This window comes from Atta cephalotes (assembly GCF_000143395.1).
Source record: "Atta cephalotes unplaced genomic scaffold scaffold00016, whole genome shotgun sequence".
Taxonomy (NCBI): domain Eukaryota; kingdom Metazoa; phylum Arthropoda; class Insecta; order Hymenoptera; family Formicidae; genus Atta; species Atta cephalotes.
Genome location: NW_012130080.1, coordinates 689,311 through 699,317, shown reverse-complemented (window position 1 = coordinate 699,317; position 10,007 = coordinate 689,311). Strand labels below are relative to the sequence as shown.

Below are 10,007 nucleotides of genomic sequence, written 5' to 3'. Positions count from 1 at the left end.
TATAACTTACGTATTAATAGTATGTCTATACGTAAGTTAATTACGTAACTACTATGTGGCGAGAACACGACGCTATCACGTCGTCGTCCGTCCGTCTCTTCTCTCTCTCTCTCTCTCTCTCTCTCTCTCTCTCTCTCTCTCTCTTATGAACAGTGGTTCTCACGGATCATTGATATAGTTTACATTCTATACAATTGTTTCAATATGAATAATTTGATATTCTCTTTCATCGCTTCTCGAGAACACTGTTTATCATGTAAAAATTTTCAGATTCTTACAAATTTTATCGAATACTCGTAATTGCATTGCATCAATGATTTCATTTAATATAAAATATATTCAGTAGTAGTCTCTCAAGGCAGTTTTTACGCGAAAGTTAATTTACCAAAATAATAAGTTCTATTATAAAGATCTTTGCTGGTAACGAGGAAGTTAACGACTAGGCTCTTGTTTCTTTGCACGATACTCGCGAATCCTCGATTATTTTTCGCGCTAATGAACGTTTATATACACACACAGCCGGGACTGGGTGTCACTGTCCGCGCTTAATGCGATTGCAGTTCATGATAAGATGTTGCCTCTTGGCAATCGTTAGCGTCGCTTTCGCCCCGCTCTCTTATTCTACATGCACGCGCTACCCTTGGCACGCGTGTGTGTACAAATTCGCTCTAGATCTTATTGAAATCTCTCTCGTGGACGTTTTATCCTTGAACTTCAGAATAAGTTTGTCGTCTGAACGCAAGCTCTACCTTTCCAATTAAATCTGCTAAATAAAAATTACCAAATAAACATTAATCATTTACTTAAAAAATTGCAAGCAAATATTTGAAATAAAATAGTAATATAGTATATATAGATATCAAATATGACGATTAGTTGAGTTCAGAAGTCAATGAAAAAAATGGACACATCCATTTCAAGGTATACGAGAAAGACCGGAAAGAGAAAAGAGGCATAAGAAACAGCAGGAGAGATGCGGCGAAAGAGAAGGAAGAAGGAGACTAGCAAAGCCGTTCTTATCCTGAGGGAGCGGAGGCAACATGGGAAACCAATTAGCCGAAGAACGCCGCCACCATGCCGTTAGATATGAAGCGAGCTCGATAATACGGTGAACTGACCGTTGCTGCCGGTTTCGACAATGTTGTTACTGATACATTACCAGGCGTTATCGCCAAGTACTCGCAAACCTGCCGTGCCATGAGCCTTCCTTCGGTAATATTCAATCCCACGGAAAGATTGACGACTCATGAGAATTAAAATCTCACTGTGTGATTGCCCACTGTGTGACTTCGAGATACTGCATTAATGCGCGAGAATTATCTTACTTTAATTTTCTTTTCTTTCCTTCTTCTTTATGTATTAATAATAATATAATATCATATCATTACGCGCATGCAGATGTGCGACACAATACATGCATGTGAAAGATAAAATAATATGCAATCTTGCAGTTAGTGCATTTGATGATTATGTGAACGAGTTTGAATCAGATTTAAATGCTTCCAATGCTTTGAACAATTATTTGATTTGAAAATGTCAAATAAATTTTAATGTGACGTTGACACGAGTAAGAAATTCATACGGAGATTATTTAATGAATGGTGCTGCATAATTTTATGTGATTTTATTTAAAATTACTTGAGATATTTATTTAAAATATCTCAAGTTAGTTGTATCCATTCATTACTTTAAATATAAATTTTATATGCATAAAATATAATGATGCATAGAAAATTTCGATAGGGAGACCGAGAGGCGTGTTATTCATGGGCTAATTAATTTTCGAGTCTGTAACGGATGATCTCTGTACAAACTCTTCGTTCGAGATTCATGTTACCGCGTTGTAAATCTCGAAGATTCAGAGAACGTTGTTCGTCAGCGAGGATCACCTACGGCGCGCTGCCGGTTTTTCGTGGTGGTGGCGGTTTTTTGAGATGGACGATCATTTGAAAGTCTAATTTATACGACAGTTAAATTAAAACGACTGCGGTGGCGGCGATGGTGGAACGAGAGATGGACGCAACTGCGAATCTCCATCGAGTACGAGGGAACGAGGGTGAGAGTAAGTGAGACGGGAAAAGCACGAAAGAACGAAAGGCAGGCACTGTATATACAGAGTCGGGAAGTCGAGAGGCTCTTACGTGAAGAGAAGAGGTACAGGGAATACTCCGAGAAAGAGATGAGACCATATTGTGATTAGGGAGGAATGTTGATTAGATCCATCAGCTGGACGAGTGCGGGCCCTCTTTTCTTCTCGCTGGACCCTTTGCCTCTTAAACCGATCTTCCTTCCCTTCACTCGCATCTTTCTGACCTAAAAACTTGATTCTTTTCCTGTAGAGATGTATAGTTCCCGAATTTATCATATATACTATTTTTTCTTTCTGGCGTTTCAACTATTCTGCCAAAGATATTATTCTTATTTGTGATGTATTGCTTATAAATTAGAAATTAAATTTGATTATAGATATATTAACATACTATCTAATTAAATATTAGATATCAATACATCATTCAATCATCAATATATGTATAAAATCACATGATATCATTTTATTTACTTACAATAAATTATCTTGTACATTATATATAACTCCAAATATTGATGGATTTTTTTATATACGTATACATATAAAATTAGTATTGGTTCAATTATCATCGATTTTGCATTAGAAATAATCGTATTCAGAAAAAAATCAACATTTTGCTGAATTTTTTGAAACGACACAGAGAAATCTAGTCATTTACTTTGATTCTGGAACTGAAACTCGTTTTTGTGGCGAACGTGTTTTCGATAACGCATCGCCGTGGCAGCAGCCAAAAACGATGGATGCCTGATGCAGTAGGAGTCGTAAAAGCAGTATGAATCCGGATTTCGTTTTATTGACAACGCGCCAAATACCGGATTCCATATTTATGACTGGTCGGTCATCTTCTCCTCCGTGTTGTATCTAACACGTCGCTCACTCGTTCGTTTATCCTGTGAAAGGAGATGAATGCTAGCCGGAGCTTCAAAACAGGCTGTTGCCTCGTCTTGTTCTCACTCTTTTCTCTCATCTCTCCTCATCTCAACCATAAATTTGTTTCGTTTATACGACCGTTTTAAAATCATTCCTCAGTCAGGTGTACACCTTGTTAAGGTCTAAACTCGTGGCCATTTAATCGCTTGAAACTTGTGGCTATATGTAGTTAGTGCCTCTAAACTCCCACCTACAGTACATTTTTTTTACTCTTTTGCATCGTAAATTCGTTACGAAAAATATTTATAACCTGAATATAATCAACGAAAGGAAGTAATCTTTTTTAATCTTTCAAAATTATTCCAGTACATATAACTTTTTACTCGATGTTAAGTGTATACGTTACATTATTTCTGAGACAATGAAAATTATGATGAAATTATTATAACGCAGTTTTGTTTCAATTTGAATGTTTAGACATTCAGTTTTCAATCAATTTCAGTCAATTTGTCAGTTTTCTTTTTGAGAGTGTGTTTTTAAGACAACGTTATAACTTCTATGGCAGGTAGCTTAGTTACCTTGAAAATTCATCTCAGATATGTCTCGATTAGTTCGGTTGGACGGTTACGATGCTGGCATGATATTCCATTACGAAGGAAATGTAAATATAATTGTAGTGTGCTGACATAACGGTAAGATAATCCGCCGAGCGGAGGCGCTGCCACTGCAATAAATCGTAATTTATGATCCCTATATACGCCCGCCGGTATCGCCGAGAAATTCAAGACTACACAGACAGAGACTAGACTTTCTTCTCTTTCTCTCTGCCTTTCTTTTACTTGCTTTCTCTCTCTCTCTCTCTCTCTCTCTCTCTCTCTCTCTCGTCTCTTCGTTCATTTCTATCCATTCTTATTTCGCTCTATGGAACGACTAAGAAGACAGAGACTCTTGATCTGGGTCCAGCCGATGGGCATACTTACAATGTGCTGCCTTACCTCCATAATCTATCGTTGTCTCTTTCCAGTCTGCCATTCTGTCCGACTTTGCTCTGCTGGTTTCTCCGTCTTTATCGCCCCCGTTCGCATCGTTTATGTCTTGTTCTCTTATAACCTTCTCTCGAGCTCTTGAGCACCAATAAATTAATTGCAGAGATTTACATATCTCACCCGTAAACCAGTCAGCGAGACTAATGCTTGGCCTCTAATTACATAATTATATGGCATTATGTTACGACGGTCAATTAATATGTACGTACAATGATTTGAAAACGCGATTTGTGATAATAAGTTACGTTTCTTCGCGATCTCATGCGATTCCATGCAAAATGTCATGCTTCAAATCATGGAATACACGTACGATGCATATACCGCTTCGATAAGCGATCGTAATTTATTGTCTGTGAGGATGACAGTGAACGCGCGTCGGTTATTACGGCGTATTTATGGCGAATATCCTACAAGCGATTCCCAATTCCAATCGCTCTTACTGCACTTGCACGAAATGTTTCGTATGGGATATTAATGATATTACGCATTCGATGAAATTCACATTTCATATCATAATGACGGCTGTAACAATACGGGAATGCGTCAGAGCGCAAACCGATATTGCCTAATGCTGTTACTCGGGCTTCGAGATTTCACTTTTCCTTCTTCGCGTAGATTTCGCAGATCGCTCTTTCGAGGGGTTCCTCGATGACTATTACTTCCTCTCAAGGACGCATTCTCGTAGTTCTGAAGAGACATTTTTCCTCAACGGGAAGGAAACGTACGGTATAAACGAGCGGGGGTGGAATATGAGATGCGGGCAACTGATTTATTTAAGGGGCAGCCCAGACATCCGGTTTGTCGAATTACACTTTAAGAGTGCCCATAGTAGACGGACTGGCAGATACAAACAGAGATGGACGATGGGATGAACGTGCGAGTGAGAGGCAACGACGTGGAACGAGAGCGCGTAGCTCGTCGACCCGTTAACCGTTTATCATTGCATCGACACGAGTCACGCGGTGGACCCTACTGGCCACTTAAAAAACGGCGATTCAGCCTTTAGTAGGAAGTGACGTCAGCTTTGAAGGTATAGGTGCCGTGAGCTATATCTCTCTAAACGCGACGTAAACAGCTTCACTATACAGCTTTCATCGTACGACCGAAGTTTCTCGACCGGATGATGATAATTTGATGAGAATATTCATTCCACAAAATCCTCAATAATTGTCATTAATTGCGTTGTCATTTCACAATCTTAATACATAAAATTAACGATGTCTAATAATATCTGAGAAATTGCTTAAGAATTCCAGCGATTTATCGCACGAATTTTCGATTAATTTGACACAAGTCTTTCTTGAAGTTAGTCAGTCTTATTGAAACGATATCGCTCGACTTATTGTAAGCACGAATTGAAGATTATCCGCTTTGACAACCATGATCTTTCGTTTTGCGTTAGGTGCTAGTAGGAAGCGGTCCGACGACGACTAATGCATTATTAATGTCCCCTTACTCGTTACCACTCTCGTATTTACTTGCTCATGCAATCTATCGGCATCCCTGAGTAAATAGTCATTCAAGGATCGTGAGTAATTAATAAAATCGAAGAGTGACTTCTTATTTCATACATATTGTGTGCTTGCTTGAGATTTTCTGATAAGAAAATCTTTATTTAATTATTTCATGTGAAACTCTTTCTGAGTCATCATTATATAAAAATGTACATTATATTATAAATGGCTGGGAGATATACACTATATTTCGTTCAAAAATTTAAGCTATATTAGTTCTTAAATTAAACACTTTTAAAAAACACAAAATGTTTCATATTTTTCTATTTTTTCGAAGCTCTATTTTATGGAGAGGCACATATCTTTATCTTTTATAAAATATTGAAAATTGTTTTTTTTTTTTTTAGTCATTTTTATTCTTATCCACAAGAATTCTCGTAATATATTATATAATACATATATTACATAAATGCTTTTATGGCTTATTTATTGTTCGTTATATTTTATAAAAAAAATTTTTTTTTTAAAACTGTTCATGCTGACTTCTGTAAACCAATAAATTCATGTAAAGCGTCTCTGCTCTAACAGATCCTCTAGAGTTGACCGCGTAACGATTTCAGACGAGATACCAGAGCAGGCAATCGAGGGAGGGAGCGAGTTGGTATATTATCGCGAAGATGACGCTTATGACAGCATGTGGGAGTAGCTGTCACTCATTGTTGCCTGGCCAGACTTGATATATCCAGACATTTCGCTTCGTGACATCGAGAGATTCGCCTGCTTCAAATTCTTGCCCTTCAACCTCGCGGCGGGACGAGATCAGTAAACTGTCAAATATCGTATTTTTTTTTATGTATGTTTTATAAAAAGTACAGAAAGTTACTTTTAAAGTGATCGCTATTAAGATATATTATTCGAGCGGAAAAATTTATGCTCGAATCTGTTTGAAAAAACGAAGTCAATGACCCTCAGAAGGATCCGTTCGTTCATCGTATACGATCGTTATGAAGAATCATTCAATGAGTGCTCCCATCTCGCCGCGCTGTAGCTGTAATAACACTAATAACACTTCGGAATACGTTAGCGAGAATCAACGAATTGGCCTTAGATTGATCTACGATTTGTTATTTGTATACTGCCAAGTAATTTGTGCCAAGGGAGAAAGTTGGTTGAACTCATTGATGTCTTTTTCTTTCCTTTGTCATCCTATGAAAATTTTATTCATGCACATTCATAAACAATTTGAACAATTTCTTATTTGTTTCGTTCATCGGTCATTTATATGTTATAACTGCAGTCGTAACGTATTTTTACGTACAGCGCTTTGTGCATTGCCGTCGAACTGATTCGTAAAACAAACTTACGTTCCGCGCGCGAAAGTAATTCCGCGCGTGTCCCGACGCAGATCCGTAGACGTCTCGTTTCTTTCCTCCTACGGCGGGAGATTCTCTACGAGCGTCATTATCACACGGCTACACCTACGGAATAAACGATTGAATATTTACGGCAGACATTCGTCGCGCACGCGGCTTCTCCCAGTAAATCCGTTGATTCGTAAGTCGTGCGCGTCTCGTCGGGCTCCCCCGAATCATTTAAGTATGCCGGCAGCATTTTCGTGGAGAGATACGTGTACTCCGTCTTTAATCGAGATCGAAATCGGCTTGATCATCGCACGCGTGGATCATCAATGGTCAGTGTACAGGATAATACGCGACAACTAAATCGCGAAACTTTTTTTGAGAATCACAATTCGGAAAGAGTATATTAAAGATCATTAAAAATTAACGAGACGTCTTTCTATGTCACGATGAATTATTTTGGAATGCTCGGTAATACAAATTGTTTAAATGTTGCATCATACATTAATTTGATAAATATATATTTCGTGGAATCATATGAAATTAATGTTAGTTTTTTTTAGTACATACATCAAAATAGTATATTGTAAATGTCCATTAATTTTAATTTTGTCTTATTCAAAAAGTCAAATACTTTATCAATCAAATCAATCACGTTATTTTTACATGATGTTCATTATTGTTTATATAATATATGCGATTAAAAAGGAAAACCCAAAGTATATGTACGTGCGTGTTCAGCATAGACAACGAAAAAATTTTCGACATACGTTAGCGTGACATGCGCTTCACAAGCTAGAAATTTTTATTTACATGAAACAAAACTATTGAAAATGAAAATAATATATATAAAAAAGCGATATCAACGTTTTGTAACAGACTGTGATTGATTTTTAAACGTCAACATTTTTGAAATGAAGTCGAGATCGATGTGACGCGCGTGTAGGTAATATTAAGGAAGAGTAAGATAAAGTACGAGAAATATGCGAAATAAATTTGTAAATGGAGGTGTAAAAATGCGCGCGCGCGAAGGAGAAAAAAATATAAAGATTAATGTACGATCTTTTCTGTATTTCAGAGGCCGCCTTCCTCGTCGCTTTCGTATCCCGGCGCGGGTGCCAACGATGACGCTCGCAGCCCCGGAAGTGGTGGTACACCTGGACCTCTCAGCCAGCAAGCGCCAGCCAGCTTGGATTCATCGGACCCAGGTAAGTTTGATTATTGTAAAGGAGAAATATATAACATAACGGCATAAATTTTTATTTACGTTATATACGTATTATAATTTATTTTTTAATGATAAACAACACGCAATCGTCTTTTTCTAAATACAATATTTAATTCAGTATTGGACGTAAAGGTTGTTGGGTTAAATATACGTGCGCGTAGGTGACGGCGGTTTATAAAAAATTTTTGGATCGATTGAAGTAGAATTAAAGTAGGTCTCCCGCGCGTGGAGCAATGAAACATGTCCAGGCACGACTCGCGCGGGTGACGACGGCTAGGCGGGCTAATGACAATATCACGCGACGAACAACGAGTTGATGACAATCAAGACGCGCGTCTAGTTGGGACCCCACGGACCGCTTCTACACGCCCTTCAAATTTTATGAACACGAACGCGAGCGTCTATACCATCAAACTCGCGGCGAAGCCACCGTCGAGCCTAATGAGCAGTTTGTCGCATTGGCGTAGTCAACGAGAATTTATTATTGTACAACAATAATAAATTATTATGCTTTATTCCTTTAAGCAAATAACGTGTTTTTTTCAAAGTTACACTGGCGCAATACATATAAGATTACACTTTTTTAGTCCCTTGTATTTATATCAATATTGCGTTGCAGAAAGATACTTTATTATTTGTTGTTTTACTGCGATATGAAGAAAAATGTATTTCCCTATACATTTACTACGATTTATTCTATTCATTAACAGGTATAATAACGAGAATGTTTATTGATACTATCGAAGGAAACTGGAAAAGTTCGGTAGTAACGAACGATAACCGCGCCAATGGTTAAAACGCGACCGGGTTCAGTCAGTCACCGGAGGGTATACAAGTTCACGACATCATCCCATAAAGATTCATTAAGGTCCCGCCGTTCTCTATATTCGTTCTGTCGTGCCAACATTATAGTGCCGCGTAGCGTGCCAGTTCGGCCGGGCATGCACGCACATACATACGTATGTACGCGGGCGAGAAACAAAACGGTTGATCAATAACAATCATAAGTGTGAGCTATGCCAAAGCAACGATGGACGACGCGAGCGAGAAGATGATGAAGATGAAACCGATGATGACTGATAATCAGTGAGAGAGGAGGAAATGATGGTAACTTCTGAAATGGTGCTGCGTTCAAGTTAAGACAATTAACAGTTTTGCATCTTCGTTGCTATAATATTCGACGATGCAAATAGGGGACGTGCAACGGCCATTTCGTGACGAGATACGAATCTGCTGTGCGAGATTTGTCGCGGAAAAATGTTGACGAGGGTCTTGCGCGCGAGTTTCTTTCAGCACGTGCCTACCGTCCTTTTAATTTCGCCAAGCACTTACAATTAATCGTACAAGTTCATGACTTTTGCTTTGTAAGTTGAATGGCCTAATAATATTGTTTATTCTATATCGTATATCCGTAATTGGCATAAAAACATAAGTGATTCAAATTAATTTGTTTTTTAGAAAATAATATTCGCAAATTTTGAAATTGTATGTATTGATTGTAAATATAATCATTAAATTTCTATTATTCTCATGTCTTATGAAGAGAGATATAATAAATGAGGGATAATCCTTCTGTTATTTTCAACTTACAAAATAACTTATGCCCAATTCTTTCCCATCATGGTAATGATATCGTCTCATAGGAAATTTTGCTTGTCGGCGGTATTTAAAATAAATATTTCTAAATGTTTAATTAAAACAAAAAATATATAAAGAGCATATTTAGAAGCATATAAGGATACCAATTTGGTGGAAGAGAAACGAATAATATATGTTACCTAACATGTATCATACATCTTCCTAGCTGAGAAGTTGTAAAGATAAAATTTGTCTCGCTTTCGTCGCATATACATCTAGTACATCCGACACACAATGTTAAGTCACATCTTCAGATTTAATATCCACGAATTGAACAGGCGTGTATTGCGCGCACGGGCTACTGTTAGTTCGTGACCAGATATC

General features: G+C 37.7%; 1 protein-coding gene across 1 annotated transcript in view; it reads left to right on the top strand.

The window, feature by feature from the left end:
• Positions 1-8,072, top strand: part of LOC105618391 (homeobox protein homothorax-like) — a 122,280-nt gene extending 114,208 nt beyond the window's left edge. Inside the window, exon 7 of the mRNA XM_012199933.1 lies at positions 7,896-8,072. Within this exon, the coding sequence (XP_012055323.1) occupies positions 7,896-8,072 (177 nt within the window). The remainder of the gene's footprint in view (positions 1-7,895) is intronic.
• The last annotated feature ends 1,935 nt before the right edge of the window (positions 8,073-10,007 follow it).